Here is a 14,389-nt window from a genome sequence, read left to right as displayed (position 1 = left end):
ACAAAGCCTAAAATATTTACCCTCTGGCCCTTTCCAGAAAGAGGTGCCGATCCCCAGACCAGTGCGTGAATAGATAACCTCAAAAACTATGCTAAGTGAAAAAAGCCAGAAGCCTAAGACCACCTATCATATGGTCCCACGTATATGAAGCATCCGGAACACACACCGCCTTAGACACAGAGCAGCTCGGTGCTTGCTGGGGCTGGGAATGTGGGCAGGGATCGGCTGCACACGGGTTTGGGTGGGTGGGGGCCCTCACATGATACAGTGCTGAACCAGCCACGGCGGTTGGCACACAGCTCCGTGAATTACAGCTCAATAATGCTGTAAACTTTCAGGGACCAGTTTTTTTTTTTTTAATGTTTATTTTTCATTTATTTTGAGAGAGAAAGGGAGAGTGCTAAAAGGGGAGGGGCAGAGAGAGAAAGAGAGAGAGAGGATCCCAAGCAGGCTCTACACTGTCAGCACTGAGCCCAATGCGGGGCTTGATCCCACAAACTATGAGATCATGACCCGAACCGAAATCAAGAGTTGGACGCTTAACTGGCTGAGACCCCTAGACACCCCTCAGGGACCAAATTCTACGTGTCCCCGTCCTCGGCCACCAGCACAGGGAGGGTAGGGCTCCATGAACACTTGAGGAGTTGAGCGAAGAGTGCATAACACTTGCCAAGGACACGTCGGTTCTCAGGCACTTAGATCGCTAACCCCGTCAGCTGGGCCTTTGTGTCTTTCTCTGGACACACACCTGCTCACGTCACACCGAGTGGTACTGACTCACTGTCCTGCTGCCTCTGCACACTTCCCCTGGAAGATGTGCAGAAACAACGTCCTGCCTCTCCCTGGCGGCCGGCGTGGTTTCGATCCCGCTGCCTCTCCAGGCCCGCTTTCCCTGCCTGCGCCGCACACTCAGGCGCGCCCGCCGAGGGCCCCACGAGCTTGGCGGCCGGCGTGATGGGGTTTGGAGCTCCTGCCACCTGGTGTCCAGAGAGGACACTGCACCCAGCAGTGGGAGAGCCTGGGGCCCGCCACCCAGCCACCCAGATCTTGGGGCGGGGTCGCCGGGGGATGAGAGCTAAGGGAAAAATAAGCGATTTCTAAAAATGTTGATTAACTACTAAAGCACATTAACACAGGCATACAAAATAACTGTAATAAATATTTTTAATTAAATTTTCAAACACCTAAGCATAAATGTTCATATTTGATTGTTAGAAAATACACATAGTATTTTTTTCCCTGGTAACATAAATATTTGGCTTACAGAAATAATATCCATTTAAAATAAAATTTTTTAGGCACTTGGGTGTAGAAAGTGCTAGAGAATAAAACCCATTTTACTTTACTGCTGCTTATATGGGAGAGCTACCAAAATTACATCTGATAAAACATTGTATTTTCAACACTGTTTGCATAAGAAAAAAATATCATGACCGAATGTATCCACTAAGACTCCGAGTTCCAGGATATCTTACACGGAAAACTGTAACTGATAAAGATTTCAAATTCCTTTTAGACTGTTCACTGTGATGCTAAGTTTTAGTAGGCACAACACAAAGAAAGAACAAAATTTCTTTTTAATAACTTTTGCTTGAAAGAAAAAGAGTCAAGAACCTTCTCGGTGAGGCGGGCATTTACGCAAGACAGAGATATTGACCCACGAGCGTAGCAGGTGCATGTAGCTTTGAAACAAACAGGATGCTTCGGCTGCCGGGGTGAGCAGTGCCATCTCGTTCTACTTTCAAATTACCCGCAGGTTTTGGGGAGATCTGTCAATGAACTGTAATAAATGAGACATGACAGTACAGAAGCCGCTCGGCGAACGTTACTTCGGAAACTGCCGGGCCCGAGAAGTGTCTTGGGAGAATCTTGCACACGTTTCCTGCAATACTCTCGCTATCAAAGTCTTGCCTGTGAGTGTCCTAGGTCGTTGGCACAAAGGTGCCATGTTGTGAGGTGGAGAGGCCCCGGCCCCAGCCCAGGGGAGCACGGGAGCTCGGGGCTCGCTCCGCGCTGGCTGCTGCTCACTGGGCAGGCGGCTGGGCCTGCAGGTGCTGTAGCAGCTGCTGGCAGAGGGCAGGAGAGCGGTGCTTGTGGACGACAGCCTCTGTCTCTCTAGCCAGGAGCTCAGGGAACAGGACACTGCCTGCTTTGAGGACCTCTGTAAAACAGCAAAACACCATTAACACGCCAGAAGGAAACACGAAACCAATCCCTGTTTATGAAAAGGGAGTGAGCGGCCACACGCTACCTAATGACAAAGGGTCAGATCTCCACGCAACCAACGAGCCTGTGCACGTACGTGCCTAATAGCAGAGCGCCAAACCACGTGAGGCAGGTCAATCCACACTGTGTCTAGAGACTTCCACACTCTCTGTCAGAGATGGACGGACCCGGCCAGCAGAGAACCAGTGAGGATGCGGCTTAACAACGGCACCACCCATCACTGGCTACGACGGATATGTGCAGACGACTCTGTCCAACGGCATCCGAATACAAGTCCTTCTCAAGCTCTTGTGGCACACTCACCAGGACAGACCACGTTCCGGGCCATGAAAAACACCGCAACAAATTAAAAAAACACCAGTCCTACGATGTCTGCTCTCAGAACACAATAGAGTTAAACCAGAAATCAATGAAAGAGACGTAAGCTGGAAAAATCCCCAAATACGTGGAGATTAAACAAAACATTTCTAAATAACACGATAGTCGAAGAAATCTCAAGAGAAACGAAAGACTATCTGAACTAAACGAGAATGAAAACACAACTTAACCCAAATTCGTAGGATGTGGCGAAAGCAGTGCCTGGAGGGGACTCACAGCATCGAGTGCCTGTGTGAGACGCGCAGAAAGATCTACAGGTCGCTACTCTCCTTTACCACCTTAGGAAACTAGAAAAAGAAAGGCAAATCCAAAGTAAGCAGGAGAAAGGAAGTAAGAATTCTAAAAGCAGAAACCAATGAAGAAAATCAACAAAACCAAAAGCTGGCGTCCTCTGACCAAGTCCTGGACCGCAGATGTGATGTGACCCCGACGGGGTGGACGGACCCCTTCCCTGAAAGACACTCACACAGGAATAGACGATCTCCACAGACCTACATGGATCCAAGAAACCATCAATAATTAATAACCTCCCCAAACAGAAAGCACCAGCCCCAGATGGGTTCACTGGTTTACCAAACTTTCAGGAAGAAATTCCACCAACTGTCTACCACCTCTTAGGAAGAATAGAAGTTGGGGCGCCTGGGTGGCGCAGTCGGTTAAGCGTCCGACTTCAGCCAGGTCACGATCTCGCGGTCCGTGAGTTCGAGCCCCGCGTCGGGCTCTGGGCTGATGGCTCAGAGCCTGGAGCCTGTTTCCAATTCTGTGTCTCCCTCTCTCTGCCCCTCCCCCGTTCATGCTCTGTCTGTCTCTCTCTGTCCCAAAAATAAATAAAAAACGTTGAAAAAAAAAAAAAAATTAAGAAAAGGAAGAATAGAAGCTTCCTAACTCACTCTATGAGGCCAGCATGACCCGGATACAAAACCAAAGACATCACAAGAAAAGGAAGCCACGGATGGTTACCTCTCATGGACAGAGATGCAAAAATCCTCAACAAAATAGTAGCAAATCGAATCCAATAGTGTTTAAAAAGAATTATGCATGAAGCCCAAATGCAAGATGGTTCAATATTCCAAAATCAGTTAATGTAATCCATAGCATCAATAGGCTGAAAAAGAAAATCATATGGTCACATAAATAGCATTTTGACGAACGCTGGTACCCATTCATGGTAAAAATTCTCAGCAAACTAGGAATAGAGGGGCACCTCCTCAACACAATAAAGAAAATCTGTAAAAAACCTCAGAGCTAAAGTCATACTTAATGGCGAGAAACTCAAAGCTTTTCCACTAAGATCCCAAATTGCCACTCCTTTTCAACATTGTACCGGAAGTCCTATTGAGTGCAATAAGAAAAAGAAGTAAAAACTAAACCAAAGGTGGTATATAAATGAAAGAAAAAAGAACACAATAAAATAAATGGGACAGCCGTTATGTGAATTTCGTGTTCAAGGACAGGAAAGCTCAACATTGTTAAGATGTCAGTTCTCCCCAACTTGATCTATAGACTTAAGGCAATCACAATAAAAATGCCAGCAGGTCACGTTTCAGATACTAAGTGAATGTAAAGTCCCAGAAGAGCCAACGCAACACTGAAGGAGAACGAAGTTGGAGAACTGACACATTCTGACTTTAAGAGTTTCTATAAAGCCAGAGTAGCGAAGACAGTGTGGTCCTGTTGAAGGAACAGATAGATTGATGGGCCAGGACAGAGACCCAGACGCAGACCTGGTCACCCAACAGGGCACAGAGGCTCCGTTCCAATAAACGGAACTGGGACGAGTGGGCGTCCACGTGCCGGGGGAGAAAAGAATCTAGACACAGACTTTACGTCCTTCACAAAAGCTAACTCAAGACGGGTCACAGACCGAAACGTGAAACTGGGCAAAGAATGAAAAAGCACAGGACTCCTGGAAGAGAACGCAGAAGAGAACCCGGGGGACCCTGGGTGTGGCGATGACTTTTGGACACAACACCGAAGGTAAGACCCACGGAAGAAGGAACTGATGGGCTGGACGTCATTACCTTCAACACTCGTGCTCCACAAAAGGCAGCGTCGAGAGACCGAGAAGGCAAAGCCTCGGGCCGGGAGACAGTTCACAGAAGGCACATCTGATAAAGGACTGTTACCCAGATGCACGAAGAACTCCAAACGCTCACCAACGTGAGAACAATCCAAGCAAGAAACGAGCCGAAGACCTGACGACACCCCAGCAGGGGAGAGACACAGAGCGCAGACAGGCACCGGACACGAGGCTCCACGTCGCGTGTCCTCCGGGAAACGTGGAACAAAACAGCAAGGGGACGCCACCACGCGTCTGTCGCAAGGGCCACGGCCCACAACACGTCACGGCGGGCGCTGGCGAGGACGCGGAGCAGCAGGAATCCCAGGCCCTGCCGGCGGCAACGCGGAACGGGGCAGCCGCCTCGCAAGACAGGTCGGCGAGACCCGTGACAGGACTAGTACGTTCTCACCACGCGACCCCGCAATCGTGCCACTTGCTATCTACCCGAAGGAGCTGAAGCCTTATGTGCACACATATATTTACAGCAGCTTTGTCCGTAACTGTCCTTCAGCAGCCGGACGGGTGAATAACGGGTGGTCCGTCTAGACGGTGGATTATTCAGTGCTGAGAAGAAGTGAGCTGCGAAGCCACGAAAAGACGCGGAAGCACCTTAAACGCGTTAGCAAGTGAACGAGCCGGTCTGGGAAGGCTTCATACTGTAGCACTCTGACTCTGTGACACCCTGGAAAAGGCCCAACTATGGAGACGGTAACAGACCAGCGGCTGTCGGGGTGGGAGGCTTCAGGCAGAGCACACACAGCAGTGGGACTATTCTGTGTGGCTCTGGAATGGTGGGCCCGGGTCACACGTCCGTGCACGGCCGCCTAGAGAGAGCCTCACGGAACCTGGACTCTTGGCGGTGCTGGCCTGTCAGTGTGGGTCAACAGCCGTGAGGGACAGGTGCACCGCCAGGGGGGAGGGTGATGCGTGTGGGGGGCAGCTGGTAAGTGGGAGAGTTCTGTACCTTCCTCTCAATTTAGCTGTGACCCTAAAACCACTCTAAAAAAAACAAAGTTTTAAATAGAAAGTTGTTACAGCATTTAAACCCATCGGATGTTGCTGGGTCAGCATACAATGGTCCCAGTGTAGACAAACAGAACTTAAAAATAATCTTGGAGGGGCGCCTGGGTGGCTCAGTCGGTTGAGCGTCTGGATCTTGATTTCGGCCCAGGTCACGGTCTCACGGCCTAGTAGGTTCGAGCCCCGTGTCGGGCTCTGTGCTGGCAGGCAGGGCCTGCCTGAGGTTATCTCTCTCTCTGGCCCTCCCGAGCTTGCACTCTCTCTCTCAAAATAAATACACTTAAAAAAAAAAAATCTCGGAGTTGTTGGTGGACCACGAAAGTCCTCCAAAATCCCCAAGGGTGATTTATGTGTGTCATTTTGGCCTTAGAAACAGCTCTTACGTTAGTAGATAAACTGGCCCAGAGATATGGTCGACCCTGTCATCACACTGACACCGATTCATTCAACAAACACCTCCTGCAGGCCCGCTGTGTGCTGGGCTCCGTGGATACGGCAGGCAACAAACGTGTGTCTAGGGACCCTTCGCACTGTAGTCTGAGAGCAGCCTCTGAGAGTCAGGAGGAGGAGGGAAGCCGGGAGCAGCACGCGAGAGTCAGAAGGAAGAGGCAAAGCTGGGAGCACATGAAGAGTCAGAAGGAGGGGGGACCAGCGCGCAACAGTCCGAAGGAGGAGGGACCAGCACACGAGAGTCAGGAGGAGGAGGAAGGCTCAGAACAGCTTGCAAGAGTCAGGAGGAGGAGGGAAGGCTGGGAGCAGCACACAAGAGTCAGGAGGAGGAAGGAAAGCCAGGAGCAGCACACGAGAGTCGGAAGGAGGAGGGAAACCCGGGAGCAGCACGCGAGAGTCAGAAGGAGGAGGGAAAGCCGGGAGCAGCACACGAGAGTCAGAAGGAGGAGGGAAAGCCAGGAGCAGCATGCGAGTGTCAGAAGAAGGAAGGAAGCCGGGAGCAGCACATGAGAGTCAGAAGGAGGAGGGAAAGCTGGAAGCAGCTCGTGAGAGTCTGAAGGAGGAGGGAAAGCTGGGAGCAGCACATGAGAGTCAGAAAGAGGAGAAAGCGGTACATGAGAGTCAGAAGGAGGAGGGAAGGCTGGGAGCAGCACATGAGAGTCAGAAGGAGGAGGGAAAGGCAGGAGCAGCATGCGAGCGTCAGAAGGAGGAAGGAAGCCAGGAGCAGCACACGAGAGTCAGAAGGAGAAGGGAAAGCTAGAAGCAGCTCATGAGAGTCTGAAGGAGGAGGGAAAGCTGGAAGCAGCTCACAAGAGTCTGAAGGAGGAGGGAAAGCTGGGAGCAGCACACGAGAGTCAGAAAGAGGAGAAAGCGGTACATGAGAGTCAGAAGGACGAAAGGTGTGAGCAGCACGTGAGAGTCAGAAGGAGGAGGGAGCACACACGAGAGTCAGGAGGAGCAGGGACAAGCACACGTGAGTCAGAAGGAAGAGGAAGGCTGGGAGCAGCACACAAGAGTCAGAAGGAGGAAGAAAGCACAGTGTTCCTGGTCACCACTACAATGGGCACGGTGGGGGGCTGGTGGGGGCTGGACTCTGGGTGGGAAGGGAGGTGGCAGGTGCCGTGGGCCGAGCACTGGAGTCATCCAAGCCATCTTGCAGGAGTGCCCTGGCGGATGCAGGCAGGGGTGGACAGAGACAAGCCGACTTAGGAGGTCATTGGATTTGGCTCCGAGGTTTCTGCCGTCAATCACGAGGAGGACGGAACGTTGCTGGTGGTAATAGGGACGTGGTGGGGGAGCAGGGTGGCCAAGCGGGGGCAGTGGCCCCGGGGGTGGCCCGAACGTTACAGCTGTTGTGCCCGGCAGACGCTCGTGTCCTCTGAGCACCTGGGTATGTGCGTGTCTAGAATCTGGGGCAGACGTCTGGCCTGGACTTTGGTTTGGGGGACCCCGGCACATGGGTAGCATCTGAAGCCAGGAGAGGAGACAAGGTCACCAAGATGCCATGTGCAGAAAGAAGCAGTGGCCAGAGGGACGGAAGGCAACCCAGGAGCCATGGGGGTGGTGACCAGTGGTCCCGTCGAGTATATGCAGGTGCAGAAGAGTCCCGAGCAGGAGGCTCGGGCAGCAGGCTCTCGGGCACCAGGACAAGAATGGGTCTGGGGGGGTTGGGGACACGCGGGACCAGCCGTGGGAGTGGACATGGAGGAACTTCGCCTTGTCAGTGGGACAGAAGCACCATCATTGGTCAAGAGGTCCCCAGGCGTGAGGTGCTGAGGGGAGGCCGGCAGGGGGAGCCAGTCCTCCGGAGGGGAGGCCGGCAGGGGGGAAGACCAGTCCTCTGGAGGGGAGGCTGGGAGGGGGGAAGTCCAGTCCTCAGGAGGGGAGGCCGGGAGGAGGGAAGGCCAGTCCTCAGGAGGGGAGGCCGGGAAGGGGGAAGGCCAATCCTCAGGAGGGGAGGCCAGCAGGGGGGAAGGCCAGTCCTCTGTAGGGGAGGCCGGGAGGGGGGAAGACCAGTCCTCCAGAGGGGAGGCTGGCAGGGGGGGGAAGGCCAGTCCTCAGGAGGGGAGGCTGCACCCGGTCTGTCTCCGGTTGGCCCTGTCTCTGTGTTCTCCCTGGCCTCCTTTCTTGATTTCCTTTGGGTTATGGGAGTATCGTTTGGAATTCCATTCAAATCTACTTCTTGGCATTTTACTGGCACTTCTTGGCACAACACTGTTCGTGCCGCTCTGGGGACGACACCTGATGTCCCTGCTCTGCGGCATCTGCCGTCGGAGTGTCCTGTGTGGTGGGGCGGGGGCACGGCGGGGTGTGCCTGGGTCCCCAGGACGCCGCTTCCCCGACAGCACGAAGACTCAGGTTCCTCGCACTTGGGGACCAGGCAGGACACCGTCTCAAAAACGAATAGAGTGACAGTACTTGTGGCCAATGAGAAGATTTAAGCTTTCAAGCAGAAACCGCAATCATGGTAACTTGTTTCCAACACCGCCAGCTGAACGGCTTCCTGCAACTTTTCTTCCCGAGACTTTTCTGAGCTCGATGCCGACAAACGTGACTTCTGGACACGGCCTGACAAAACGTCAACGTGCAGGACCGACCAACAGGCGAGAACGTAGCCGGAGTCAACCCCACAGGACCCTGGAACGACCGCCTGGGCAGGTCGGGGCGGTATGAAGGCATCTCTGTGGTTACACACAACGGGTACCCCCCGCCTGCGACAGCGTACCTGTCCGGGGCCAGGTTCCTTCACACGCTTCCCTGGACAACACGCACCACGGCCAAGAACGCGGAAGCCGCAAACGCCCAGCTGCTTCTACCGAGACGCGCAGAAAGGTAAAGCGATGCTCCTCTGTCTGCGTGTTATTGTTTTAGAAAATACATCTTCCAGGGGCACCTGGGGCTCTGTCGGTTCGGCTTCCGACTTCGGCTCAGGTCATGCTCTCACGGTTCGTGGGTTCAAGCCCTGCGTTGGGCTCTGTGCTGACAACTCAGAACCTGGAACCTGCTTTGGATTCGGGGTCTCCCTCTCTCTCTACTCCCTCCCCCGTGCCAGCTCTCTTTCTCAAAGAGAAATAGACACTAAAAAAGTTTTAAAAAGAAGAAAAGAAGAAAACCTACGTTTCAAAACCACACGTTAATTATGTTAACATATGATAGATTTATAGTTATTCTAAACAAATTAATAAACACCTAAGATTTTCCTCCACTGTAACTTCTACCGCAGTAAGTTTCGAGGGCTGTAACCCACCCAGGAGGCCAGTCCACAGGCGCCCTGAGGCCGTGGCCCTGCCCCCCGCCCGCACGTGGCCAGCCCGTGACTCGGCTGTGAGGAGCAACGTCCAGGCTCTGGGGACAGCCTTCACGATACAGCACGCGTGGTGGGGACTCCTACCTAAAACCGCATCCTGGACAGTGCCGTCCGGGTCATCGAGGTACACGAGGAGCTCTCTGTACAGGAACTGAATGTGGCTCTGGTAGCAGGACTTCGCGTCGTCGTCGCTTCTGACACACGCCAGCCACGTGACCAAGGTGGAGGTGGCCGCGAGCCTCACTTCGTGGGAGACGTCGTCCAGACGCTTCAGGAGCTCTAGAGGGAGGGCCGGATGGGACAGTGAGACAGAGGCCAGCACAGACGGAGCACTGGAGCTTCCAGGGTGGGGACCTGACCCCGCCCCTGGGGCACTCGCCCTCGGGCCATGGTAAACCCATCCTGTGGGGAGACTGGTGCTCACGTGCCAGGGGCTGGGGGCGGCTCCCGGTGTGCCGGGCCCCTTGACCGCACTGGCCACAGGGTGGACGCTGGGCAGGGTGGGAGGAGGGGTGGGCAGGCCTGAGCTGCTCTCCCTGTCTCACCTGCCAGGTGCCCCGGGCTCTCTGTGGCTCCAAGATGCTCCGTCACTATGGGCATCACACCCCGGCTGCCCGTCCCCTGGATGTACACACCGCCCTCCCAACTGGGCTCTGGGGACACAGCTCGGGCCCCAGTGACATGACCGCCACCACCCGTATCAGTGTTGTTTCTGCTGAGCTCTGGGGCCAGACCACTCGGCTGCTGAAAACAGGAACCACCTCTCCAGTTAGCAGAAACTCACCGTTCACCGGTGAGGTTTTTATCAAATGTATACTTTTCTCCCCCAAACTGCGAGAAATCCCTGGCCCTGTGGCCGGGTGTCTCTGGAGGCTCAGCAGTCGCTCGGGCACTCCGTGAGCAGGGCAAGAGGTAGCCGGGGGTAGGGGGTAGGGAGCAGGGCTGCGGCCCCAGGTGGTGGGAGGCGCGGCCCCCGGAAGTGAGCAGGCAGGGCTGTGGGCTCGTGGCACTGCGGCCTCCTGCTGGGCACTAGCTCATGGCAGGAGGGCTTTCCTAAGGGTCTGGGCCTCACCCAGTCCTGGGACGGCGGCCTGGCGGGCACACCACCACCCGAGTCCCGCAGGGACTCCTCCCACGCCCTCAGTCCCTCCGGCTCAGGCCGACTCTGGCGTGGCGTGTTTTCCTCTGACGGTAATTCCCGAGTTTTAAGAAGTGGCCTGGAAATTCACTTTTGTGATTGGGGTCAGCCGTCACGTGCAACTGTGGGCTGGGAACAAAGGGTGGCTCTCTTGGGGCCCGTGCTGGGTGCACATGCATCCTCCATACGACAGACCTCGGGGCGTCCTGCCCTCTGCAACCACATCGCCACCCAGAGCCCTGAACCGGTCCCGAGAAAGGAGCCCGCGAGGAAATCCTTTTGCATGAAAACAACCCCCAAAGCCCAGATATGTGCGATCTTTTCGCTGGCTCTTCTTAGACGTGAGCAAAATCCCAACGGACTCTGACAGTCACCAACTGACTCGGCGCAAACAGAACTGTAAGGGTCGCCGGGAGGAATACGGTGTTTGTTGTCGCAAAAGTAAACACAAAAAGCGAAAAGAAACTTGCAAGAACGCGTGAGAAAGGGGACTTCAACTCTGGATTTCAGCAGGCGGCTTCCTGCTCAGCATCAAGATGCACCACCTGCAGTTCCGGAATATTCTGAGCCGCCACCTCTGCCGGTATCAGCCGTCCATCCCTCCCCCCGGGGCTGGGAGCGCTGGAGCCCCTCTCCCCGCAGACGCGTGTCTTCCTCTCACGGCGTCCCGAGTGGACTCAGCTCACGAATCCCATCCCCACCACGCGCCGTCTTGTGCACCCAGTGGCTCCAGCTCTGAACTTCAGGGACTTCTCATTTCTGGGACTTCTGAAAACCACCTTTTAGGAATCACTACGTCAGCTAAATGCTGCGGCACGGAGGACAGCCCAGTGCGGCTATGACGGGCCGTGGAGACCAGCCACAGGTGCGCCCGCAGACGCTGCACGCCCCACCTGAGGCTGACCGCCCCCCTCCTCCTCCTCCTCCACCTCCCCTACCTCTTCCTCCTCCTCTTCCTCCTCCACAGGACCCTCCCTCCAGTTGGCATGCACAAGCCTAGGGCGTCTGCTGGGCTCCTTCTTATCTGCAGCTTCGTCCTGTTTGCGTTTTTGTCTGAGCTCTGAGCTGGGCTCTAGAACATCTATCCCTGCAGCGTTGGGATCCCAGTTCTCCTCCTCAACGTGGTTTTCTCTGTGTTCTTAGGAATCCTCTGCGTTTGCCACTCTGCTCGGGGCCGGGGTGGGGGTTGTTCCTCTGCTTCTGATCTGAGACTCGCCCGGTGCTGGGGCTCCAAAGAGGCGGAGACGCGGGACGGAAGGCACGGCCGCCGCACAAGCTCTTGCCGCGCCCGTCCTCGCACCCTGGCCTGGCTGCAGCACCTGCTCTGGGGTGGGGGTGCGGGGCCCCACTGCCTGGGCACGGGCTGCCTGCCTCGCTCTCTCTTCAGTGACGGCTCACCTGTCACGGCTGCGTCTGGACTCCTGGCACCAGGCCGACCGGAAGTCCAAGTACCAGTTTCCATTTCCCTCTAGAAGAAACAGACCCACACGGCTCGGGAAAGAAAAGCATCGTACCAGGATAAACCTTGATGAGCTTATCGGCATCAGCCACACCACCGGAGGTCTTTAGAAACGTGTTGATGATCTGGCACGAAATTAATCGAGTCATCTGGGAATCTTCTTCCAGGGAGGTTAGAATCTGCGGCATCAGCGTCTCCTGAACTTTCCGGATCTGTAATCGGAAGACAGAGGAAGACAGGTCCTGATCGGCTCTATCCCGGAGGTGACAGCGCTGGTCCCTCCCTGTGCACACGCTGCCCGTGATGGAAGGAGCTTGGCTCTCGTACAGATATAAAGGAGTCTGGAATGTTTAAAAAATTTTTATATGAGAACTCAAACCTTGATTTTAAAATCTAGATGACTTAGGGCGCCTGGGGGGGCTCAGTCGGTTAAGCGTCCGACTTCGACTTCAGTTCGTGTCATGATCTCGTGGTTTTCAAGTGCAAGCCCCACGTTGGGCTCTGTGCTGACAGCTCAGAGCCTGGAGCCTACTTCTGATGCTGTGTCCCCCTCTCTGCCCCTCCCCTGCTCGCATTCTGTCTCCCTCTCTCAAAAATAAATAAACGCTAAAAAAGAAATAAAATCTAGATGAACAGTTGAACAGTTTTGTTTAACCTGGTCAGTGGACAAGCCCATCGCTCACAAAGCCGTGGAGACAAGCCTACAGCCTGCTCCTTGCTAGCGTGGCTGCATGTTGTGTCCATACAACTTGGGGAACGTTTTAACTCAAATCATGGTGGTTCACATTTGCAACGACGTGGATGGAACTAGACGTATCATGCTAAGCGAAATAAGGCAGTCAGAGAAAGACAAGTATCACACGATTTCACTCGTGTGGAATTTAAAAAACAAATGAACATAGAAGAAGGGAAGGAAAAATAAGATAAAAACAGAGAGGGAGGCAAACTGTAAGAGACTCTTAAATACGAAGAACAAACTGAGGGTTGCTGGCGGGGTGCTGGGTGGGGGGATGGGCTAAATTGGCGAGGGGACGTTAAGGAGGGCACTTGTTGGGACGAACACCGGGTGCGATATGTCAGCGATAAATCGCTAAGTTCTATTCCTGAAATCACTCTTACGCTACATGTTACCTAACTTGAATTTAAGTTTGAATAAATCAATAAAACGAAACCTACTTAAAAAAAACTCACGGCAGTTCAGTGGACCAGGAGGTGGAGCTCACACACCAGACGAACACCTGGCCGGATGCCTGCAGACCTGGGGCCGAGCGCAGAGCAACAGCAAGGCCTTCCGACAGCTGCCCCTCGCCCCCCGTTTCCCCGATCCCGTTGCGCAGGTAGGAGTAACAGTAGCGCAGAAACCCCGAGATCGGCCAAGCTCAGGCAGAGTTCTGTGCATACGTTCTCTACGTTCTCTGCTCCGTAAATAGCCACATTCAATACATATCAATACGTACCCCTAATGGCAGCCCCAGCTGATCAAAACAAAATGCTACGGGTCACGATGGCCGGTGGTGCCCTGCCCTCGCCCGCGGCCCCCAGGCTCCCTCCCCTGTCGGTTTCGGAAAGCAGTGTTTGGCGGCTACACGTGTGTGTCCCCACCCCCCGCCCCCCGGCAGGTGTCCCTGGGAGCCCCACCTGCTCGTCCGACAGGACCTCACTGCTGATGAGCGCCCAGAGGCAGGACACGGCTGCCGTGCGGATGGCTGCAGCCGTCTTCCCTGCGTGCCACTGCAGATTGGGGACCAAGATGTCCTTCGTCACAGTGTCGAGGTAGTGGTGAAAGTGCCTGGGGTGGAGACACGAGACAGCAGGTGAAGGGGAGCGCGTGGGGCAGAGGGGAGCCGGAATAAGAGGACGGCTGCCTCCCTGGGGCGGGCGCCCTCCCTGCAGGGGAGTGGGTGCCCGGGGGAGAGCCAGCGGCCTTCCCAGCTCCTGCTGGCCTCTGCTGGGCCTGCAGCCCCCAGAGCACCCCACCCCCCCTCTGCAGGGGTGAGGCTGTGGGGGCCCCACCCATCTCTGCTGGGCTCTAAAAGAGGAGACGTGAGGTCACCGGGCACATCGACCAGGCCAGCAAAGTCATTTGCACGTGTGGCCATCCTACGCACGCACACCCGACACCCCCCCGTGGGCATGCTCCCCTCCGCACCCAAGGCCCGAGCGCCACGGTCACAGAGACGTGGACGTTCCTGCCAGCAGTCCGGGCACTTGGTCTGGATGTAAACTCACACATCCCGCTGTGCCGGGCGGCTCGTGCTGCGGAGCCACACTCTGAGCACCCCGTTGAGAGGCACCCAGAGAAAAGCCTGAGCGTCCTCACGAATCCCACTGCGCTGCCACCATTAGACC

At 55.0% G+C, this 14,389-nt stretch overlaps 1 protein-coding gene across 2 annotated transcripts in view; it reads right to left on the bottom strand.

Moving 5' to 3' along the window:
* Positions 1-1,558: 1,558 nt before the first annotated feature.
* The window catches only part of DNAAF5 (dynein axonemal assembly factor 5), a 48,296-nt gene continuing 35,465 nt past the window's right edge, over positions 1,559-14,389 (bottom strand). For both annotated transcript variants that reach the window (XM_081791619.1, XM_081791620.1), the window contains 4 exons: positions 13,679-13,829; positions 12,096-12,252; positions 9,528-9,722; positions 1,559-2,161 (listed from right to left, as the gene is read on the bottom strand). In XM_081791619.1, the coding sequence (XP_081647745.1) occupies positions 2,025-2,161; positions 9,528-9,722; positions 12,096-12,252; positions 13,679-13,829 (640 nt within the window). In that variant the 3' untranslated portion in view covers positions 1,559-2,024. The remainder of the gene's footprint in view (positions 2,162-9,527; positions 9,723-12,095; positions 12,253-13,678; positions 13,830-14,389) is intronic.

Source organism: Panthera onca, chromosome E3 (genome assembly GCF_046562875.1).
Source record: "Panthera onca isolate mPanOnc1 chromosome E3, mPanOnc1 haplotype 2, whole genome shotgun sequence".
NCBI classification, from domain to species: Eukaryota; Metazoa; Chordata; class Mammalia; order Carnivora; family Felidae; genus Panthera; species Panthera onca.
The sequence above is the reverse complement of the archived record's forward strand: the minus strand, read 5'-3'. Positions and strand labels throughout refer to the sequence as shown.